Here is a 23,770-nt window from a genome sequence, read left to right as displayed (position 1 = left end):
GGAGACAGCAGGTCAACAGTAGATGTCACATAGAAGTGGTGTTCATCATCTGAAAGCTGGGAACCTGGAGATTAATTTGACTGAACTGGTTTTGATGTAAACTGCTCAGAAACTCCCTTATTGTCAATCTAGCTAGGAAAGCCATCCATCCTCTGAATGCTCTAGGTCTCTAGTTTGTGGCTGTAAAGTTTCATGAGGCTGTGATTATCCTAGAGGTCACCACAGGTCATTTTATACAATGAGGGCAAAAGTGTCTCACTACAATGAAATGTCTCCTATGGGGACTAACATCATCACACATGAATACAGTTGGGCTCATTGGATCCACAAGAGTCTCAGCTTTATAGTGATACCCAATTTATGTAATTCAAGACTGTTTAGGGACCCCAGTATGTCTGTAAAGGGGAGACTCGTGGGTACCCATAGAACCCATTTTCATTCCCATGTCTGGAGGTCAGCGGTCAAGGGAGCCCTTTGAATATTAGACTTTAAATGCTACTGTGTGTGTGTTAGTGCTGTAACGTCACTCTGTTCACCTTCTAGCTCAGGATGGGCTCACGGTCCAGATCAACAGCACCGTTGGAGGAGGAGAAAGAGGGCTGGACGTGAGACTGCTGTTCCATTTGCACCCCCGCTACCCTTCCTGTCCCCCCGCCATCTCCGTCTCCTCCACCAGCCTCTCTAGGACTCAGTGTCACGACATCAGACAGAAGCTGCAGGATCAAGCTGCAGCTCTACCACCGGAACCGATGGTGCATCAGCTAGTGGAGTGGTTGCAGGTAAATGAAGTTACTGACTGCCTGATGAGCTGTAACTTTGAACATTTAGCTGGTTGCATTTAATGGAGCAACAACAATATTTTTTACATTAAAGGGATGCTCCTCAAATAATCATTTGATCTGTGTTATAAATAGCAGTGTGTGGAGGTGACAGAGAGCTGCAGAGGTGGCGAGGATGAGGAGGGGAAAGACAGAGAAACAGAGGAGGAGTGGACGGCGGTGCTGTCGTTGGATCATATCCGATCTCGAAGTCGTTACGTCGGTCTGCTGGAGCGCTGGACCCAGCAGCTGCAGCTCACTGGGAGGTTATTACTGGGACGAACTATACTGGTTATTCTGCAGGGAGCCAGACCCAACATCAAGGTAGACCAACTCGCATGTTTAACACGCCATCACACAAAGACTTGTAGACAGTACTTTTTGTTATATATTCTGTATACTGGACATACTGTAGGACCATGTTTGGTGAATTTAAAGATGTATTCAATATGCACTGGAAAACATACAGTACATGTTAAACGGGCCATGTATGGCAGTATTACATCTCTTTACAGCATTATTGTGGATCTTAATCCATACAGTTTCCATCTAGCATCACTGATAGCAGCCAGAGCTGCTGGCTAGAACTATGTCCAGTGTATAACCAAAGAGTGTTGTGTGTATTCTCACTGTAATCGTGTCTCTTCAGGAGTTTTGCCGCCTTTTGAAGACGGTGAAGGTGGATGTGGATTCTTCAGGCAAGAAATGCAAAGAGAGGATGATGAAGGTTCTCATCGAAAGCCCTTCGTCTTCCTCCTGTGGACACGGGTATGGATCATCACAGACATACCGTATGACTCTGATGTAGCAGAGACACACGGCGGTATTAATACTGCACTCATATGGTTTCTCTCTCTCTCTCTCTCAGTCTCCAGGGGTTTGGAGTGAAGAACTACGAGTCGTTGCCAGAGCTGACCGCGGCCTTCCAGGAAATCAACATGACTGAGCTTTACCAGCAGATCCTGCCGTCATTAAGGGACTGACAGCACGCTGGTTACATCCTGACATCCTTTTTTAAAGCCTGAAAACAGAGCCATGAGGATGTGCAGAAGTCTAGTTTTCTCTCAGAACACTTGAATTACAATAGGCTGAAAGGTTATTGTGGATTTTTTTTGCCCAATGATGCCAAAAGATTCTGCCTACTGAAGCTTTAAATGTGTTAAATATAAATGCCAGAATGGTTTAAATAATAAAACATGCTGTGCAGAGATGTGCCTGCAGAGGGCGGTGTTGTTCCTTGAAGGGTTTGACTCATAGTACAGATCTAAATGTTCTCAGCTGTCTCTCTCTCTCCAAAATAACCAATGTTAGCTATTACATGTAAATATAACAATCAGAAAGCCAAGTTATTTACACAAATTCAGCATAACGTTTTCATGACTTTTTTAGTGCTTCGGGGCACACAAGTCTTTAAGAGTGACACTACTATTTCTCCTTGGATTAATTACATCCTTAAACAGTTCAGTCTGTTTTTAAGAATATCAGTTTCTTGCTAAAACTGAATATTTACAAATGTGGATTAGATATTGTAATTGTACATTCAGGCTCACAGGGAAATTTTGGAGATATCTTGGAACATGTTTACAGCTCAGACATAGTAAAAATACCAGCAATTAACTGACAGGCTCTTTAATCTGATGTTAATGGAATCAGTTGCCTACATCGAATGGACCCAGGCACATGTGTTTATTATGAAACTAATTTGTGTCCTCACTTGCCTGCCTTCAGTTGACACTAACCAGACAGGAGGGTCTGATATAAAACAGAACAAGGAGAGTATCTTCATCACTACCAGGAACATCATCATCAGCACACAGACAGCTCTGGGTCTCAGATGAGCCAGTTTTAAGTTGGACACCAAGAGGACATGAAAACAACACATTCCTGTTGCTTCGTCTCCAGAATTTGAACATCAGGTCGTTCACCAGTTTACAGCTGTTGTGTGGTGTCAGAACATGTGGCTCTCTGAAGGCTGTAATATGTGACTGACTGCTACAGCTCCATCCTCATCCTCAAGAACTGACTTTATGAAGCAGAGTGAAGCACTGACGGAATGAAAAACACTCTGTGTTACCCTTATAGCATAATTCAACTTGTTATTTTTCACTTATGATTTTATGATTTTTTCATCTGTTCAAAATGTACCTTAAAGGGAGATTTGTCAAGTATTTAAAACTCTTATCAACATGGGAGTGTGCAAATATGCTGCTTTATGCAAATGTATGTATATATTTATTATTGTAAATCAATTAACAACACAAAACAATGACAGATATTGTCCAGAAACCCTCACAGGTACTGCATTTAGTATAAAAAATATGTTCAAATCATAACATGGCAAACTGCAGCCCAACAGGCAACAACAGCTGTCAGTGTGTCAGTGTGCTGACTTGACTATGACTTGCCCCAAACTGCATGTGATTATCATAAAGTGGGCATGTCTGTAAAGGGGAGACTCGTGGGTACCCATAGAACCCATTTACATTCACACATCTGGAGGTCAGAGGTCAAGGGACCCCTTTGAAAATGGACATGACAGTTTTTCCTCGCCAAAATTTAGCGTAGATTTTCACTCTAGCTTTAGATTGGTCCTAGATTTAATAGGACTGGGGGCTTGTGTTTTCCAGGCCCATACAAGGCCCACGAATCCCAACATTTCTGGCTACACTGGTGACTTTATCAGAGCTTTTCCACTGAAAACAGCTGCCTGCCTGCTGCTGGAAATGACGCTGATGAGATCCGTGAGAGTGAAAAAAAAAAACATTAAAATGAAGCTGGAAAAACAACAATGAGCTGAAAGATGTTCAACCGCTCTGTAATGTAAGGCTAAAAATAGCAGAGCTAGCATTGGGGAGATAGCATCATGATTTAATTAAGTTGTGGTCACAGCAGTTACCGTAAACCAACGTAGGACTTGTGGCTTTTAAAAGCTCAGTGTGCTTTATTATTTACATTTTAACGGAGCTGGAAATATCCAGCTCAAAATAATAAAAAAAAAACTCATTGAAACAGGTGAAGGGAAATAGACAATGAATCAGAACCTTAAACTGAGACCATGACGTGATATATAAAGTAAAACTAATTTGATAAACCAGAAATAAAACATAATAAAAAATAAGTGTCAGCTCCATTCTTTACTGTCTTTGAATAAAAACAGTGTTTTTAAACAGTACGTTGTGTTGCAAAAAGCACAACCATTATAATGCAGTTTTGTACATAATAATTGTCCACATTCAAAATGTTCTACGAAAACCACACCTGCCTTCAACAACATGCAAAAATACAACTGAAGAGCTTCATTCTAAAAACATGTTATACCCTGTAATAGTCATTTTTAGTTCTTTATGAATGACTGTTACTGACGTAGGTTTGACAACATGATGACGGTTCAGGTTTAGAGGAGGAGGAGGAAGAGGAGGAAGAGGAGGTCTACTGAGAGGTGGCCGGCTCCTCATCCGTTCATCAGACAGGTCCGGCAGCAGAACTGACGGTACAGCTTCTTCTCACAGAGACGGTTGGACTTGACCATCTCACAGAACGCCTCATCCGCTGACAGACAGAAGCAGAGAATATAATTATTAAATAAGGTTTATAATAACGTACATTTTGAGGTACATTTTGGGGTAATTTGGAAGTAATTACAAAGAAATTTCAACTTCCCAATTATCACCTAATTACCATGAAATTTGCAGACTTGTAAAATGAAGTTTACCACAAATCTGTACGTACGAATGGTTCCTGCATAGGGCCCATTGTGTGTCCTTGAGGTCTAATAAATGTGTTTGGTTAAGCCCAGTGGGATGGATCACACAGTTTTCTTTGGTCTGTAGTTGAGTGGTTAATTGACTGACGGGGACTGAGTGGCTCCAGGTGTGTTCAGGTGTGCTCTGCAGGTGTCTCTAGTCTCAGCCAACAGTAGTCCTCACCTGATAGGCCAGTTTGAACTGGAACGGCGGGCTGTATATTAGTATATGTGTAAGCTCCAGACCTGTGGTGAGCAGTGTGTTTGAAAGCAGAGGATTTTCCCTCCCTGTATTTTTTCTCAGACTGAAAATAAAAGTGTGCCTGTCAGTGAGATGTTTTCTCTTCATAACCTTTCACCTTGCCCTCCTGCACCTCACTTTACAACAGCGTTGAATGCATTTTCTTCCTCGTAAAACATTTGCAAAGCAGATTTTGGCAGCACTTCATTTTACTTTAAGTATTTTGGAGTGCAAATCAGATGCGAGACAGGGAGGTTAGCTGTTACACTAGCTGACATTATCCAAACATGAAGTATATTAAATAAATGATCGAGGAAGTCAAAAATAAAGCACAGAAATGAGGTGTCATTGGAGAGAAAAAGCTGCATGGAGGTCGTTCACAGAGCTCCTCCAGTACTGGCAGCACGGCTGCACAGCATCGCCCTGCAGTGAATGAAGCTGATGTGGGTCATGATTTCAAACTCACCGTTATTACAGGACGCGTTCACAATACAAGTCCTGCTGACCAGACTGTAACCCTCTTTGCATTTGATGCAAGTAGTTCCAGGGCCACTGCAGTTCAGACAGTTTTCCTCACACCTTGAGAGACAAAAGCAAAATCAAAACCAGCAGTACAGAGCTGGAATCATCAAATCCTAAACAAACACACATTTAATTAATTAATTGAATTATATAAAGAGAGTTTCTTGGGGATACACAAGCCCTATAAGTATGATTATTTTTACTTTTAAATGAAAGTAAAACTGAAGCTGGTGTATTCCTCTGCCTTGGCTCCAGAAAATGTATTTTCTTTATTTTTTATTTATTAAATAATGTTTATAATAAAGTAATTTTCGATACATTTTGAGGTAAATATTGGGGTAATTTGGCAGTAATTTAAAATAAATGTCAAATAGGTTACTTGCTAATTATCACCTAATTACCATGAAATTTGCGGACCTGTAAAATGAAGTGTTACCGAAACACTTTATGTCACGACCCCTGCCAACTCTTAGTTTATTTATTCTTCTGTTCTGTTTTCATGCCTCATCATTAACCTCTCATGTCATTTCAGAGCCTGCCCCGCCCTCCTGCTTGCAATCACCTCATTCCCTTCACCTGGCCATCTCCTCACCTGCAGCTTGTTCACAAATCACTTCCCCAGCCCATAAATACCCATCCTAGTTCACCAGTCACTTGCCAGATTGTCTAGAGATTTGCCACCTAGCTTTCCAGCGTTTCCTTGTCCTTCCTGATTTACTTGTTTTCTTGACCTGCCTGATTCCTGTACCTTGCCTGTTGCCTGCCCCTCGACATATTTGTTTGCCTATTGGACTGATTACCTGTTTTGATTTGACCCATATATATCCTTACTAGCCTGATGATGTTGAATGATCCAGGGATGAACCAGTGATATTTGTAAGACTTGAGAATCACCCACCTGTGACACATCTTATGAGGGACTCCTGCTGCCTCTGCAGAGTAGTAGCCAGGAATACAGGCCTGCACACACCTCCACTCCTGCTGCAGGTAGCCTTCAACACACTGGATACACTCCTCCTTACCCGGCCCTGGGGAGCAAACACATGTATTAAACGTAATGCCATGCAAGGTGAAAGCCTCCAGGTCACTGTATGACACGTTATCAGGATCACACAGTGCTTTTGGAAAGATAAAAATATATTCTTGTTTACCTCAGGCTTTTAAATGAGCATTTGCCTCATGACTACAAGGTTGTATTTCTGCTGCTTCTCTGTAGAAGCTGCACATACTGTACCTGGCAAACACACTGACCTGTACAAGTCCTACAAGAGGAATGGCACGGGCTGCAGGTCATCTCTTCCACGTGGAAAAAGGTCCCATTGGTGCATTCAGGAACACAAGTCATCCCTGCCAACCTAGAGACCAACATCAACTACATTACAATACTGTTTCAAATCAAAGGTCAAATATGAATATATGGCTTATATGGTCTTAAGTGTCTTTCCATACTGTACCTGTAGCCTTCGGTGCAGGCAGTGCATCTGTCCGCATACCTCAGGCATCTCATACAGGTGTCATGACACTTCAGACACTGTCTCTGATCTGGCATAGACAGCACGCACACGCATCAATATAGTGGTGGAAATTAAAAAAAAGGCAGACTGAGTTCGGTCTACACAGTGGACATGTGACTTACTCTCATCAGCAAAGTAACCTGGGGGACAGGTATCGATGCAGCTGGAGTTGAGTGTGTTGAGGTAAAGGCCTCTTCGACAGGAGAGACATTCGACGGCCGATCGGCCGACACATCCCTCGCAGCCTTTATAGCAGCGTCTACAGCGACGAGACGCTACGTCCTCGTAGTGTCCCCCTGGACAGTGGCTCACACAGGCTCTACACACATGTGATCCATTGTTAATGAAACTATATTGAGTAGTTCTGGTTCCACTTCCTTCTTCTATCAACGCTTACCTGCCACTTTTCAAGCTGCCTGAGCTGAAGTGGACACAGTTGAGGCAGTGGTCAGTATCTGGTCCGTCACAGCCCTGGTCTCCACACTCACTGTGGCACGGTCCTGGATGAACAACACATTGATTATGATCAACACCAACATCATCATTTCAAACAGCTAATAAAAGCTCTCTTTCCATGCTACATTCATTATTCTGTCCTTGAGAAAATATGTCTGAAAATGTTTTGAATAGTTTCAGTCCTTTTTTTTAAACCATAACTGCGATAAAATATTTAGTACGGCTGTCAAAGTTGTGATAATAACACATTAACACAAATTAGTTTTAAAGCTAGAGTGAAGATACTGGCATGATATGAAACTAGAAAATCTAAAGAATCCATTGGTACCAATCATGTCATACTAGCTTGTCGCAAAGGAGGTTAAATAACGCTCCAAACTTACGCTAAATTTTAGCAAGGAAAAACTGTCATGGCCATTTTCAAAGGGGTCCAGTGACCTCTGACCTCAAGATATGTGAATGAAAATGGGTTCTATGGGTACCCACGAGTCTCCCCTTTACAGACATGCCCACTTTATGATAATCACATGCAGTTTGGGGCAAGTCATAGTCAAGTCAGCACACTGACACACTGACAGCTGTTGTTGCCTGTTCGGTTTGAGTTTGTCATGTTATGATTTGAGTATATTTTTTATGTTAAATGCAGTACCTGTGAGGGTTTCTGGACAATATTATAATTGTTTTGTGTTGTTTATTGATTTTCAATAATAAATATAAACATACATTTGCATAAAGCAGCATTTTGCCCACTCCCATGTTGATAAGAGGATTAAATACTTGATTGCAATTAAATATTTTAATCGATTGACACTCCTAATATTTAGTTATTTCAGTTTAGATGTGAAAGTTGGGTGGAAAAAATGAACTACTTTGATTCTCTCACCATGGTACTCATCTTCCTCCTCCAGCTCTGGCTCCTCCAGGATCTCCTCTGGGACCGGGTTCTCCAGCATCCTTGAACGGGAGTGCTGAGTACTGCAGTTCTGGTACGGCGTCTGAGACGTGCCATGAAGGATCAGTGTCCATTCTTTTAGGTTGCCTGTGCCAAGTTACAAATAAAGCTTTTTTTTCTGGATAAGGACATCAGCTTCAATAGGAATGGTAAATCTAAAATGTATGCCTGAGTGTGCATGTGCTGTTGGACCTTACCCAGCACCTCAGGGTTGCGTAGCTTTGATGGTGTGTCAACAATCTCCAGAGTCCACGTGCCCTCTGCCCTCTCGCCCCAGAAATGAACCGTCATGAACTCCCAGTTCCTGAAGCCCTCATTAGAGCTGTCAAACAACCTGTAAACAGAACAGGGAGGTGAAGTTAAGAAGATAAATGACCCCTTCACAGGCCCTTTATACTGTACCATTTACACATGATGAAATCTTTGGCCAGTTTAGAGATTTGGCGACCAAAAACAGTGTCAAAATTCTGAGACATTTAGACCTTAAATCTCTCAATGTCCCTGCTCCTACACACATTAATGCACCCAGGAATAGTATGACATGATATTGCACACTGGCAGCTGCCTGTTAATGTACTGTATTGGCACAGCATGCCAAAAGAGTGAGAGTTGGCAACCCTGCGTTAGCATTTAGCTCAAATCACTGCTCAGAGTTGGACCTCAAAGAGCTGCTAGTGCAACTGCTATTCCATCACAGTGCCAAACCACCTCATCTGCCCTTTATATGGGGGTGGCGGCGCGACATTTGGTGAGGGTGGTGGGACGTCTCGTCCTCATAGAGACTGGAGACCAAGAAGCAAACAATGTCCCTCGGGAGAACAACTTCAGCTGCTGATGAAGGTCACAGGGGCTTCCACCAGGGAGCGGGTTGATCAATTGTATGAACTGATCCAAAGGCAGATGGAAATCCAGGAGAGAGGGAGGCCGTCAAACAGGGGCAACGATGGAGGAGTGTTCAGGTGCAGTTCAACCAGGTTTGGGAGGAGATAGAGACAGAAAGGCAGGAAGCTGAGGAGGGTAGACCACGGCAGTCCAGAGGGAATGGACTCAATGTCACCTGAGAGGGCGCCTCCACAACCCACAGCAGTCAACCCGACCACTGGGGTCTGCAATGGCTCCATCAAGGAGAGACTCTAACAAACATATTTGTCGATGGATGTTTTAGATGCATCCCTTTGTTTCACTAAACTAAAATAACGGCAGAAAATAGTAAAAACTGTCCAAACCTCTACAGATGAAACTACAGCATCTGCACAGATAGAAACAACTGGGGAATTTGGTCGAACTGAGCCTCTAATAAAAGGCCAACGTGATGACCTCCAGCATGCATTGATGTGTGCAGTGTAGCGCTCACCTCTTGGCCAGTAGCTGTGATCTGGTCCCAGATGGAGAGATGAGGTTGATCTCCACGTCTCCCCGTCGTGGGTGGACGAGCAGGACCTTGACCACCACGTGCTCCAGGTGAGCCACGTGCTGCTTGGCTTCTTCTGAACACCCAGAGGTGGTGACGCTGCTGTTCAGACTCTGGCCAGCATGGATGTACCTATAGGACAGCCATAAGCATATACGCATTATGCAATTACATAACATAGTGGCGTTAAAACGAATTTGTGTTTAAGGCGTTATTATTGACTTTGACAGCCCTATAGATGATATGTGTTGAATTATGGGTGTGGCTTTTGTTTGTTTGGTATAGATTTATATAATTTTTATTTAAAGTCTTCAGCTATTTGCTGTTGAATAAGATACATGTGGTATTGATTCAACAAGACAAGGCCAAACACATCTGTCACCATCCATCCTGGAATTCACACACAGATGCAGCCGAAAGTAATTTCTCACATAGTTCTTTGAATATTTTCCACTCTTCAGTTCCGATTGGGCTTTGTGTATTTCAAGGGATAAATACCTGTTTATATCCCTTCAACTTGTTGAATGAAAGATTTTCTGCAGTTTAGCTCACCTGGTGCGTCGCTCAGGCACGTGACTGCAGATGTGCTGAGGAGGAACCGTCCTCCACTTGGAAGCCTCCAGCACCATGGCCTCTGCATCCACCAGGCCAAACCCATACAGGTGGCTGACTGTGAGGAAACACACACACATGCAGACTGATTACAAGACAATGACAACGTAAAGACAGATTATACTGAGACCTCCTATAATTCTCTGTGGCTTCAGTGTTGTTGAAAGTATTTTGAATATTAAAACAGTCAATGTACTATGTGAGTATTAGAAGTAGAATGCAGTGTTGCCTCTGAGTCCCGCAGCGTTGGTCTTCCAGTCATCGGCTTTCAGGTGGACCGTTCTGGAGGTCTTCGCCAGAAGGTGCTGCACATCCCTCCATGTCAGCAAAAGGCTGCAGAATCCAAACACACTGTTCATCTCAGAGTGACTCACGACCGTCATTTTGTTTGCTTTGAGCCTTTCATTGTTATGACAAGTCAATTCAGTTTCTTTAGGTCAACCAGGTTTGAAGAAATGCACCCTGTTTTTGGCCGACTGTTCCACTGGTCAACTTTAACGGCAAGACACCATTAAACGTATACTATTCTTACACTTAAAAGTATACTTTTATAAACTAAAAAGTGGGCCAATTTAGTCCCAAGAAGAACTGAAGTAGCTTACAAGTAAACTATTAGTACATTGATATTAGTATACTTACTACATAAAGTATACTTGGGGGAAATATACTTGAACTTTTTATTCCATAAAATAAGCTTGAAGTATACTACTTTTTCGTACAGTACTGTTTATGCTGAAGTGTTTTAAATAATAAGCATGTGAGAGTTTTTAAACAGATGTTTTTATATAGTTTTTCTGTTGTTAAACGTGGCGTCCATTTACTTCAATTCATCAAGACTTAAGATAAAGTATTCCTTTAATGTTTATGAAGGGGTGTCTAAACTTTTTTTTTTATTTGGCTGTGTAACTATGCCGTTTCTAGATAACAGTGTCTTGTCAGCAGAAGACCTAAACAGACATAAAGATAGAAGACAGATGGTGAAAGTGGAGGGGGGGACAGAGTAATGACATGATTATAACATTAATGATGACTGACTTGGCCTCCAGGGCGAGAGCTATGATTCCAGCCACAATGGGAGCAGAGACAGAAGTGCCGGTGTGACCGTCGGTGCAGCGGTGCCGGAGGTCGGTGGTTACCTGCAAGCAGCACAAACACAGTATATAGCTCCCATTTGAAGCAATCAATGCTGTGTTGGTTGTTTACAGAGAGCCCTTAATTTGACAGAATGCAGATCAGACTGTACATGTGCGTTGCCAGCCTTACTTTACATGAGCATTTCCATTTTATGCTACTTCATTCTTCCACTGCATTTGCTTTACAGATATAGTTACTAGCTAAACCAGGTGTTTCTCAACCTCTTTGGCTTGTGACCGCTTGCAAAAAAATCAGTCCGGTTGGGGTCCGTTGTCACATGTCAGTGTGTTCTTGGTCATGTTGTTATTGTTTCGTTGTTATTTTTCAAGCTCTATTACAGGAACACTTCCTTATTCCCATTGACAAATCTCTAAATGGCTAGCTGTCAGTGAACACACCACCAGGCCTGTTTGAATAACTGAAAAAAGAGTGGTGAGTGTTTCAAAGGTCTAATCTAGGCTACAGTAGATAAATTGAGAAGCAAAACTAATCCTCTCCACAAGCTGACCTGACTGTTTGGCTGGCCTCGACCTTACACACTGCTTCTCTCGTCACTCTGGTTGGTTTTACACAAACCAAAGCATAATATTTACACTGAGGAACAGAGTTCCTGGCTCCTGATTCTCAATGTTCATTGTTAACTGCAGCACTACTACAACTACTACTACTACTACTACTACTACTACTACTACCTTTATATGTGTGAACATAAATCAGTATTTCTCTTCACTCATCTTTCTCGTGTTTTCTATCTACTCTCCACATGACGTAAAAGATACACCACAGTCTAAGCAAACACAAACCCTGCTGATCTTTGGTCTTCTCCCACACACACACACACACTGTACCCACTCGCATATGCATACAAATTTCACCTTACAACAACCTTTGTACACTTTGGCTTCATGTCTTTGGAGTACATGCCTCACCTTCTATCTCATCAATACGGTGGACAAGAAAGCTGTTCTCATAACTTCTCATGAAGTCATAACTTGGAGAAAAGGTCTCCATTTAGTTTTTTCCTTTTATATCAAGCTACAAATAGTGGTTGGTCACTTTAACAGTCAAATGACCGGAACATGAATACAAATATGACTCATAGGTTCAGTGATGTGTCTCGTTTGCTCCATGCTAACAACTTAGCATACTATCATGGTCACAGGTTGTCATTTTGGTTGCCAAGCCTCAACAGGGCGAGTCTTGCTTAATATGAGCAGACCTGAGGGTGGACCTAGAGATATGGACAACTCGTTTTTCACTCCCAACTCGTCAAATACCGATGCTCAGTAGTCAGTGGTCAGTGGTCCTCAGGCACCATTTAGCGTCTGTACACACCGGGCTTTCAACTATCTCCAATGAAAACCCATTTTTGTAGTATATGTGACATATTATCACCTTATAAAACTGTCAAAGTGAACACACACATCCAGCGACAGTTGATGAAGTGTATGCAGTACTCACAATCTTCCTCTCGTTGAACTCTCCACTGCTGTATGTCGTGGCCATGATGGAGCTGCAGGCCTCCAGGTACCAGGGCTTGTTTCCGTTCTCTGTGGTGCTGGAGATGGAGATGGTGTAGATGCTGCTGGTGTAACCGTCACATGAACAGTGATCGCCCTGCCGACCACCGTTTCCTGACGCCCAGACAAAAATGGACCCCAAGCCTTTGCGTCCCTGTGCGACACATAGTGATGCTGTGATTCCACTCAATCATACATGCATAAGAGAAGCTCTATCTTTTCTTTGTGACTGATCAAACCTTCTTGATGCCTCGCTCAAAAGCCTGCTTAGTCAGCAGCCCTGGGCCGTCCACTGTCTTGCCGTCGTCTTTTGGTCCCCAGCTGGCGCTGTAGATGTCGATGTAGTCAGGTCGGATTCCCAGGGACTTGGCCTCTACCAAATCAGTCACATCACCATCCAGCATCCGAATCCCTGTGTCCAAGGTAACATTAATCCCAATATATCAAACTTCCTTGCATCTTTATCAGTTTACACGGTGAATGGGTGTTTAAATAAAGAGCTAAAAGCAGCATCTACACAAAATAACTATAATATTTTGCAGCTTAGAGAAAAAGAGTCCCATATAGAAAAGTGCTGGGAACCATCATCAAAACTGTCTGCCAAAGTGGCGGATGGCCTGACGATTTCATCCGCCACTGCCAACAATTTACCCACAATTGGCGGGTGACGGGTGCTAATTTCAGACCATGAATATCTGCACCATGTTTCATGGCAATTCATCCAATAGTTGCTGAGATATTTATGTCTGGAACAAAGTGACTGATCAACTGACCAAACTGCTAAGTGTTGAGAAAAGGACAGAGAACCCTACCTCCAATGTGAGCATTATAGGCAACCCCGACGATACAATGGGAGTTATTGGCCGCTGCTGCAACTTCACCTGCGCACCGAGTTCCATGTCTACATGAAGACAGAGAGCAAACACAGAAATTACAGCCTGACACACATAGCTGGGATCTGTTTCAATGGCAGATTACTGGAAACATTTCTACAAGGCATATCTGAAATAACTAATACAGAATAATAGCAAACTAATGTCACCACTTCGAAAAGGTCAAAAACCTTTGACCCTAAAACATTTTCAAGACATTGGTGGTATTCTTTCTTACATGTTTTCATTGCGGGAGTCATAACGTGGTGTCGGGTCGTGGTCATTCCCATTGACATCATAACTTGCTAGATGGTCCTATTGAGAAATGATAAAGGAAAACAGAAGAAATGGCAGCAAATAGGTGAAGTTGAGACAGTTAGTGAAGCTTCTATCTCTCTTGGATGGATAACACATACGTAGTTCTGAGCCAGATCAGGGTGGTTCCTCTCGATGCCGTCGTCCAATATGGTGACCACCACGTTCTTGCCGGTGTAGCCCCTCTGCCAGGCCGCCAGGATGTTCATCTCCGAGTGACAGCTGCCACTCTTATCGTTGCAGTGCTGGAAAGAAACACGGACGACAGGCACTCAAACTTCTTTCTCGTCTCGTCAAAATGGAAACGATTCATTGTAGTGTACTTACAATGTACCACATGTTGGACCATTTGGGGTCGTTGAAATGAATGAAGGTTGGGTCACTTTGGGCAAACCTCTTTACTCTTTGTTTTACTACCTGCTGCTGAGCCCAGTCCACCTAAAGATGGAAATGGAAACAACACTATATTTCAATTTCAAGAGAAAAAAGAACCACGCAACCCTTACAAAAAAGCAGTCAAGTTTATTTTATGAAGTATACTTAAGCAAAGTTCAAGTATACATTTCCCAAGTAGACTTTCTGTAGTAAGTTTACTAATATCAACTAGTAGTATATAAGCACACTGCTTTAATACTTCTTGGGACTAAATTGGCCCACTTTTTAGTTTATAAAAGTATACTTTTAGGTGTACTTTAAGTGTAAGAAAAGTAGACTTTGAGTACACAACTAGTTTACATTTAAGTCTTATTTTGTACTACAACTATTACTATAAGTCGTTTTCTAGTTTTATACTTGTAAGTGTACTACTTCAATATTTCTTGGGACTAAATAGGCCCACTTTTTAGTTTATAAAAGTATACTTTTATGTGTAAGTATTGAACTTATAGTTTACTAGTTTTATACTGGTACAGTAGCCCACTTTTTAGTTTATGAAAGTGCACTTTAGTGTATATTCAGTAAACTACTAGTTAAATAGTTTTTATACTACAAGTATACTAACTTATACCTTTCTTAAGTATATCTTGATCAAAAGATTAAGTGCAAGTATTATCCAAGAATACTTTTCTGAATACTTGTCAGTATGAGCCATAAGTATACTGTTGTTAAGTATATCTCTGATAAGCACATAAAAAGTAAACTGAAAGTATACTCTCTTATTTTAAGTTTAAAAGAAGTATACTAATAGCACACTTGAATAAACTTCCTTTTGGGAAGAGAACATGGGTCAATCTTTTTTAAATTACGAGAGGCGTACAGCATTTTCACACCACTATATAAAGAAATGGAACAAATACAGAAATGTGTGAACTACTCTAAACTATGACCAGGGTTGACTGGTCTGCTCGGAAGGCTTTAGACAAGAGGAAAATGTGACATGTGTTCATGTGAGGATATCTCCTCTGTTGTACATTTTGATTTCACTTGAGAGAAAGTGATCCGAGTCTCACCTTAGGATCCATATGGATGAAGCTGTGCGGGCCCTTCAAAGAGAACGCAGCTCTGCGAACCACTCTGCTGTGGTGGAAATGGTAATGGTCCTCCAGACTTCCTATCTGACCAAACACATCCAACAGCAACATCAAGACAATGGCAACAACGACACTGAAACTTAGACTACAAAACAATGGCTAAATATCCCATCTATCTGACCTGCTGTTATCTAAATGGCTTTTACACTGATGTGGTCTGATCTTTTAACCTCTTTTACCCGACTGACCCGGTACCGGTTCTCTGAGGTCTTACCTATCCATAGAGACCAAGATCATGCATATAGACCTGGTAGTTGTGTAGCTATTCTTGATTTATTTTGGTTATGTCTGTCTAGGCAAACTCCACCTTCCAACACCATAGGGCTTAAGAGGTTAAAATACAAACATAAACCACAAAGCGTTCTACATTAAAAACACATTTGGGCCATCTGTATATGATGTAACGGAATAAATATGCATGTTCTCTCTAGACTTTGGACCAAAAATGTGAGCAGGATTCTCAGCACATGTGCACAGCTGGCACAATGCAGTCACATTCTTCAGACTACTGTCTACTCTAAACCATTCCTCTTTCTACATCTGTCTTCATCCTACCTCCTCCACAGACTGTAGGCCGATCCAGTACCACGTTCTAATAAGGCAACCTTTATAAAGGGTTAAGAAGGATTTTTTTTTTCATTTTTTTCAACATACTATAATATGACTTTTTTTTTCGACATACTATACTATGACTTCTTTTGCATTTTTTCAACATAGTATACTATCACTTTTTTGCATTTTTTCAACATAGTATACTATCACTTTTTTGCATTTTTTCAACATAGTATACTATCACTTTTTGCATTTTTTCAACATACTAAACTGTCACTTTTTTTTGAAATTTTTCAACATATTATATTATCTTTTGTTTTTGCATTTTTTTCAACATACTATACCATCACTTTTTTTTTTTTTCATCATACTATACTATAATTTGTTTTGCATTTTTTTCAACATACTATACTATCACTTTTTTTGTGCATTTTTTCAACATACTATACTATCACTTTTTTTGTGCATTTTTTCAACATAGTATACTATCACTTTTTTTGTGCATTTTTTCAACATAGTATATTATCACTTTTTTTGTGCATTTTTTCAACATAGTATATTATCACTTTTTTTGCATTTCTCGACATACTATACTATTACTTTTTTTAATTTTTTTAACATACTATACTATCACTTTTTTTCGTTTTTTCAACATACTATACTATCATATTTTTGCGTTTTTTCAACATACTATGCTATCACTTTTTTGCATTTTTTCAAAATACTATACTATCACTTTTTTACATTTTTTCAACATACTCTGACTTTTTTTGCTTTTTTCCCGACATACTACACTTTAACTTTTTTGTATTTTTTTTCTCATTTCTTTCAACAAACCTCATCCAAACAATATTGAGGTCTATAACCTATGTCTTAGATGTAGCCATTTTGATTATAGCTTGATTATAGTTTCATGTTTGTGAACACTTGATCTCACAAATAGTGTATTTCATACTACTTTACTTCATTCCACTATGTAACAAATAAGACATCCATAACAGCAGAAATAAACGGTGTCATTACCTGTCCAAAATTGATATATCCATATTTTGCTGCGATCCTATCAGCTTGTTCCTGACCTCCTGTGATCCTCACGGCCCAGTGGTTTGTATAAACGCTCCCCGACACCACTGATGGACTAATGGTTTCTACAGTTAATACCATGAAAAGCAAGAACAAAGTCATCCTGACTTCAAAGTTGGGAAAAGCAAAGTGGGGTTTTAGTTGGATCTTTGGATCAGTGAGCAGCGCAGCTGTTGGAGAAAGTCTGTCATAAATCCATCATGTTGTGGTTACGACACATCCTGGTGAACTTCACTGAAAACCACGGAGGGGCTGTGTGTTAAGAGCTCCCAGCAGCAGCAGCAGCAGCAGCCAGTGGCCCAGAGATCAGAGTAGACACAGAGGATCAGATCAGATCAGATGAGCGCCCTCCCTCACTGGATGCTGCTGCTCTCACCTGCATTGATTAGGTTTATGCAATTGATTATGTTATTTCTCTGAAGTTACTACTACTACTGGGCAGGTATTGGCCCTGCTTTGTTGATGTGTTTGAAGGTACAGTATGTGTCACTGACCAATGAATCACCTATTTCTACAAACACACTGAGGTTTTTAAGACCAATGTGAACAAACACTGAGCATGGATACATCACCGTGGCTAGTTTGATGTTAACCTATCAGAGATCATTATGCTTTGTACAGTTTTAAATATGTCTCACATGCTGCCCACTGGCTATGTGATAGAATTAAGGCTGTCCCGAATACCATTTTTTGGGGCTTCAAAGCTTCGGTGAGTAATATTCAAAGGTATTCGGAGCTTGTCGATCTTCCCCATTTCAGTGCCACTGACACACTACTGCACACAAACACACCCGCACAACAAACAGCGATATCCGTCTGAGAATAACCAATAATTCTTTATGTGGAATATGAATAATGTTGTGTGATTATTCCTTATTTCGAGAGCTATTTGGGGATTTATACTTATCATTTATATATATTATACCGTATATATATCTATATCTATATATAGATATATATACAGTATATGGTCGAAGCTTCGAAGCATTTGGGTCAGAATGAATAGAGGAAGATTTCAGACTTTATGACACTCTTCATGTATCTAAAGTGATGCCACATTGAAAACATTGACTGCTCTGACTGCGGCGTTGTCTTGACTCCGCTGCCATCTAGTGAAGAAAACCCATAGAGACAGAGTGAGAGAGTAGTCCAACAGTTTTAGTTTATTTATAAAAACCCTATTTGGCTCCAGAGGGGCTCCAGCTCTCACAGGGTCACCATCACAATTGCTCAACACTAAATAATAATAATAATAATAATAATGATAATAATCTTTATCTATATGCAACTTTTAAAACGCATTTACAAAGTGCTTTACTATAAAAACAGAACACGTTTAAAACACAAGGATAACAAAATGTACTAAAAACCAATAACTTGCCTTTGTTTTCAGTTTATGAACTCAGTATTTTGACATAGTGTCATTTTGTTATTATTTTCATCATTATTTTTATGTTCATTATTTTCATGTTATGTTGGTGTGATTTGGGATGTGATGGAGGGAGAGCCTTTGTGTGTATGTCCTTGTTGAGGTTGATTGTTTTATTGTTGAATTTATGTTTTTGTTTAATTTATTAACATTATTATTATTTATGTTGTTAACTTCAATGTTTTGTGCCCGAGGACCCCCTTGAAAACGAGATGGTGTATCTCAAGGGGTTTATCCTCTAATAATTTTTGAAATGAAAAAAAAATGTACAAGTTTTTTTTTAATACTTTATTTCAAAAGTTTAATACAATATTAAAAAAATAAGAAAAAAAAAAGTTTCAAGATTTTTGTTACAAAAACTCATGGTAATATACTGGGAGCTGTGTGGCTCAATATACATAGTATTTTACTAGACCTGTTTTTTTCCCTTCTCTTCCTCCTTCTCTGTACAATAGATAGAATACAGGAAAAAAAAAAACTCCCTCAAAAAGCATGAACTTGTTTCTTAACTGCTTAAAAAAACTAGTTTGGGTTCTTGTGAAGTCTTTTGTTGTCATGTTCAGATTTTTCATTACAATTCTGCAAAAAATATTAAATAAATCATACATCAAATAAAATGTAAGGAAAGGAAAAGATGTATAAAAAATAAGAAAAAATAAAAATTGAAAACAAACAAAATAAAAACATTCATGGTCTGTTAAACTATTGGAATAAATTAAAAAACAACAACCTGCAAGTAAGTTAGCTTCACAGAGTCAGTCACCATGGTAACTGTTACCAAGGTAACTCACCCAGAGCTACTCTTACAAGTCTCCAAGTTATCTCTCTTTCTGGAACTGAAAACCCAGAGTTTATCTCATCATCTCAGGCTTAACTAACTCCGATTTTTTTCTCTAATCCCGCATTTCTGAAACTGGTTTCTGGTTATCAAACTATAGCTATGTGTCCCTTTAATTAACAAAACCAGCCGGTTGCTATGCAACAGAATAACAACTATGGAGAGAATGCATGACCCGCCCTTCTCGGCCTCTGATTGGCTAGTACTTGTTGCGCTCGTTGATTTGATTGGTCAGGGTTTAGGCTCAGCCAATCAGAGGCAGAGGAGGGCGGGACATAGTAGGAAAATATCCCCAACCGAGCAGGCAGGATGGAGAACAAGCAAAATGCAGGTTTGTATCTTATTTACTAGTTTAAATTATCACGTTCAGATGATTTTGTCGCTGGACTTCTTGTTTCATTAATAAGTTAACTCTTGGCTGTGTTCCTGTCTGTCAGAGGTCATAGTATCAGATCTCCACAAGAAGATTAAAGCAGCTTTTGAGGCGTTTGACTACGAGTCCAACAGCACAGTGGATGTCAGGTGAGCATTTAAATCACAACAACTCAGAGCTTCAGACTCAGTTAATGTGAAGATGGGATACACAAGATGGGATGTATTATAGGTGTAAAAACATGTTAATGGGATATTTGTATAGGTCTACAGGCTCTTACCTTTGTTAAGTCCATATTTGCAGTTGAAATAAATTTAAACATAAGTAAATATAAAATGTAATGTAGCCTAAATTTAAAAGTAAATTTGTAATTTAGTTGATGGGAAAATTGAATGTAAACAGGATGTAGTGTGTTACAAGTAATATATGTAAACAGAGATGACAATATCTTATGCATAAATAACAAAAAGGCTAGTAAAATGTTGAGTTTGTGCTCCCATTTTAATGTTTTTATTTAAGTTACTATTAATTATTTATTTATATTAACCCCTGGCATGTTTTGTGTTTTATGTCACTTTTTCTTTAAAATTTATTTCATTTTTATGTTTGTTTTTAATTTATCACTTTATTTCCTTTATATGTATTTTTTACCTATGTGTTGATTGAATAATATAAAATAAATTATTAACACTTTTAGAATGAAGTTTATTGGAAAAAATAATAATATATATATATATAAATATAAATAATATAATTTAATAATATAAATAAATAATATATCTGAATATATCTAAATATATAAAATATAAAATATATATATATTTATATATATATATAGGTGTAAACAGGAATGTAGTATGTATATTACTTCTCATCATGCATATACAGTACATACTAAATCCTGTTTACATTCAGTTTTCCCATCCCCCTCTTCAACTAAATTACAAATTTACATTTACATTACTGTTTTATATTTACTTGTGTTTATATTTATTTTAACTGCACTATGTTGTGCCTTAGATTATCATTTTGCTTTTACTTTTACTTGTGTGATTTCCCCTTTTATATATGTACATATTTTACTGATTATACTTACATGTAGTTAAATAGTGTGTCTAACCCGACGTTTGTGTTCCAGGGAGATTGGCACCATCATCTACTCCCTGGGTTGCTTCCCCACTCAGGCAGACATACATGACTTAATAGCTGAGGTCAGAACAGTGTTCACTTATATTTAGTTTATATTTTGGACGAATAACCGGTCAAACTCATCATCTGAGGCTTTCCTCAGGTGTGCAGTAATTAATGGGGACTTTCACTTTACATATATGAGTCATGCAACAATATCTGCTATACCTGGATACCATTGTATTGAAATGTGCCACCATATATTAGTTTTTGAAAATTGCACTTATTGTTTTTTGTTGTAGAACAAATTACTACTTACTATAAGGTGATGTTATGATCAGTTTTGTTAGAAACTTCTCAGCTTGTTGTTAAAAGGCCAAAAACTCAGCAGCTTCGTTCTGTTCAGCCAGATTGGAGAGGACCACACAGGATGCATCCATCTGGACAAGTTCCTCCCAGCCATGACCAGAGTGATGCTGGAGCACAAGTAAGACACGTCTATTATCTCCAAAGTATACTTTGCCAGTCGTGTTGTTCTGTATATCTAACTGAATTAACCCTCTGAGACCCACAAGAGACCCGTTTTTGCCTTTTTTTGGCGGCATACAGGGGGTCTTTAGGTGGAGATGGCAGGTCAACAGTAGATGTCACATATAAGTGATGTACATCATCTGAAAGCTGGCAACCTGAAGATTAATTTGAGATGAGCACTGTGTGTCAAGTTGTTCTAGTCACAAATAAACATGATTTATTTAATTATTTAATTGAAAATAAATTGTAAAAGTGTATAAGGGTTTAGAACATTATGATCGAAGTATATGATGTCTATTATGCATGCAGTATAAATGTGTCATTTTCGCGTATTCTAAAATGGTGTGTTGGAATATTTCTGCACACTGGGGTCCCTAAACAGTTTTGAATTACATAAATTGGGTATCACTGTAAAACTGAGACTCTTGTGGATCCAATGAGCCCAACTGTATTCATGTGTGATGATGTTAGTCCCCATAGGAGCCATTTCATTGTAGTGAGACCATTTTTTGAAACTTGACCTCACTGTATAAAATGACCTGTGGTGACCTCTAGGATAATCACAGCCTCATGAAACTTTACAACCACAAATTTGAGACCTAGGGCATTCAGAGGATGGATGGCTTTCCTAGCTTGATTGACAATAAGGGGGTTTCTGAGCAGTTTACACAACAGAAGTGCTCACCATCCAATCGCTGAAAAATGCAAATCTTCTGCAGAAATCTCAAAATGTCAAAAGTTTTTGAAACCAAATCACAGCATGGCTTTTTCTATGGTGTTCCTCAAGGTCTTGGTGTCTTAATGTGGTATTTTGGAGGGATTATTGATTTTTATCAATTCTCCAGTGGTAAAAAAAATGGTGAAATTTAGCACCTAATCTGTGTAACAAATAGTATCAGCATAAAAATTTCTGCAACTTTTGAGACATAATAGAGCATGGGAATGGAAATCATATACTTCTATCATAATGTTCTAAACCCTTATACACTTTTACAATTCCTTTGAAATAATTATTTAATTAATACATGTTTATTTCTGATTTATGACTAGATCAACTTGACACAGTGCTTTTGTCAGTTTTTTGGAATGCCATCATGACAATACTGGCAACAGACACAAATAGCAATGATGTGTTTGTGTGCGTGCGTGCATCTGTGTATTAGGTTCCCTCCCATCACAGAGGACCTTCTGCTTCAGGCCTTTGAGGTGAGCTGTTTCCTCATATTCTCCAGTGTTGTTGTACCAGTGACTGCGCAGTTGGGTTGAGTCATGTAAAATTGGCCAGATAAGGTTGGAGCATCATAGCACTTAAAAACTTTACAGCCAATCACAATAACTGATCTTGCATTGTTGCTACAACACTAGTTGGCATGTCGTAACAATAGTTTTGATCGGTCTGAGATTGCTAATGTGGGCAGGGCATCGTGTTACATAAAGCATGTCAGAGAAATTGTATGGTAAGCATGACATGGCAAATTTCACTCATCACTAATAAGGATGATAAATCAATCATAAGTAAGCTTACAAACAAAGCATGTTTATGAGCAATGTTTTGACAGGCTCTTTCAAATAAAAAAGTTGATATTTAATGGTCTTATAAACCATTTACCAAAAAGTGGCCCATTTTACCTGAGTCAACCCTATCTAAAAAACAGTGTTAGTTACTGATATTTGTTAAAGCATAAAGGCCATAACTCTGTGTTTCCAGGTCCTGGACAAAGAAAAGAAAGGGTACCTGGAGCCTGAGGAGCTGACAAAGTACATGACACAGGAAGGTAAAGCAGAAACTCTCCGTTCTTAAAGAGAGATTTGTTAGTGTGGTGAAAAGCAGATCATCTCATAGATATGTTTTTGTGTGTCTAACATTCCCCTTACTTCCACAAATCATCCTATAATATAATATGTGACACATGGCTGTGTTGTGTTTAAACCAGGTGAGCTGTTCAATCAGGAGGAGATGGAGGAGATGCTGACGGCGCTCGCTGACCCTGACAAGAACCTCATCTATTATAAAGACTTAATCAGCCAGCTGACCATCGACTCTAACATTTAGATAATTTCCGTGTGTGTGTGTGTCTGAATAACTGTTAGAAACACACAAGTCTGTGTGTGTGTTTGGTGTTTGTGTTCATGCCTGCATGCTCTTAATGCGGGCTAGTAGTTCAGATATGGTGTAATAAATAAATGTACATACAGTA

General features: G+C 39.5%; 3 protein-coding genes and 2 long non-coding RNA genes across 11 annotated transcripts in view; 2 read left to right on the top strand and 3 right to left on the bottom strand.

The window, feature by feature from the left end:
- Window positions 1-2,983, top strand: part of rwdd3 (RWD domain containing 3) — a 4,515-nt gene extending 1,532 nt beyond the window's left edge. For 4 of the 7 annotated variants that reach the window (XM_037754190.1, XM_037754199.1, XM_037754216.1 and 1 more), the window contains exons 3-6: window positions 544-779; window positions 915-1,142; window positions 1,468-1,586; window positions 1,687-2,982. In XM_037754190.1, coding sequence (XP_037610118.1) covers window positions 544-779; window positions 915-1,142; window positions 1,468-1,586; window positions 1,687-1,801 — 698 coding nt within the window. In that variant the 3' untranslated portion in view covers window positions 1,802-2,982. Of the gene's footprint in view, window positions 1-543; window positions 780-914; window positions 1,143-1,467; window positions 1,587-1,686 lie in introns of all 7 variants that reach the window. The other 3 variants (XM_037754224.1, XM_037754180.1, XM_037754231.1) reach the window with 3 other exon arrangements.
- LOC119479063 overlaps window positions 1-21,778 on the bottom strand; it is a 21,793-nt gene extending 15 nt beyond the window's left edge. Inside the window, exons 1-2 of the long non-coding RNA XR_005204599.1 lie at window positions 21,728-21,778; window positions 1-64 (exon numbers count right to left, since the gene is read on the bottom strand). The exon at window positions 1-64 is cut by the window's left edge and continues 15 nt beyond it. This is a non-coding gene — a long non-coding RNA (uncharacterized LOC119479063). The remainder of the gene's footprint in view (window positions 65-21,727) is intronic.
- Window positions 3,736-17,678, bottom strand: pcsk6 (proprotein convertase subtilisin/kexin type 6). Its single transcript, XM_037754168.1, has 21 exons — window positions 17,214-17,678; window positions 15,558-15,662; window positions 14,437-14,547; window positions 14,211-14,354; window positions 14,033-14,109; window positions 13,735-13,823; window positions 13,162-13,334; window positions 12,864-13,076; window positions 11,304-11,404; window positions 10,498-10,601; window positions 10,209-10,326; window positions 9,600-9,788; window positions 8,443-8,579; window positions 8,177-8,332; window positions 7,235-7,337; window positions 6,960-7,156; window positions 6,778-6,865; window positions 6,575-6,678; window positions 6,222-6,351; window positions 5,268-5,380; window positions 3,736-4,367 (listed from the first exon to the last, which is right to left on the bottom strand). The coding sequence occupies exons 1-21, from the start codon at window positions 17,373-17,375 to the stop codon at window positions 4,270-4,272; spliced, it is 2,712 nt and encodes a 903-aa protein (XP_037610096.1). The 5' UTR covers window positions 17,376-17,678; the 3' UTR covers window positions 3,736-4,269.
- On the bottom strand, window positions 19,129-19,568 carry LOC119479057. Its single transcript, XR_005204596.1, has 2 exons — window positions 19,433-19,568; window positions 19,129-19,281 (listed from the first exon to the last, which is right to left on the bottom strand). It is a non-coding gene; the product is annotated as an uncharacterized LOC119479057 (long non-coding RNA).
- efcab2 (EF-hand calcium binding domain 2) lies at window positions 19,695-23,770 on the top strand. Its single transcript, XM_037754235.1, has 7 exons — window positions 19,695-19,871; window positions 19,978-20,062; window positions 21,052-21,124; window positions 21,452-21,528; window positions 22,736-22,778; window positions 23,281-23,347; window positions 23,507-23,770. Exons 1-7 carry the CDS (start codon window positions 19,850-19,852, stop codon window positions 23,623-23,625), a joined length of 486 nt encoding a protein of 161 aa, XP_037610163.1. The 5' UTR covers window positions 19,695-19,849; the 3' UTR covers window positions 23,626-23,770.

This window comes from Sebastes umbrosus, chromosome 2 (assembly GCF_015220745.1).
Source record: "Sebastes umbrosus isolate fSebUmb1 chromosome 2, fSebUmb1.pri, whole genome shotgun sequence".
Lineage (NCBI taxonomy): Eukaryota > Metazoa > Chordata > Actinopteri > Perciformes > Sebastidae > Sebastes > Sebastes umbrosus.
This window is presented reverse-complemented; position numbering and strand designations above follow the sequence as displayed.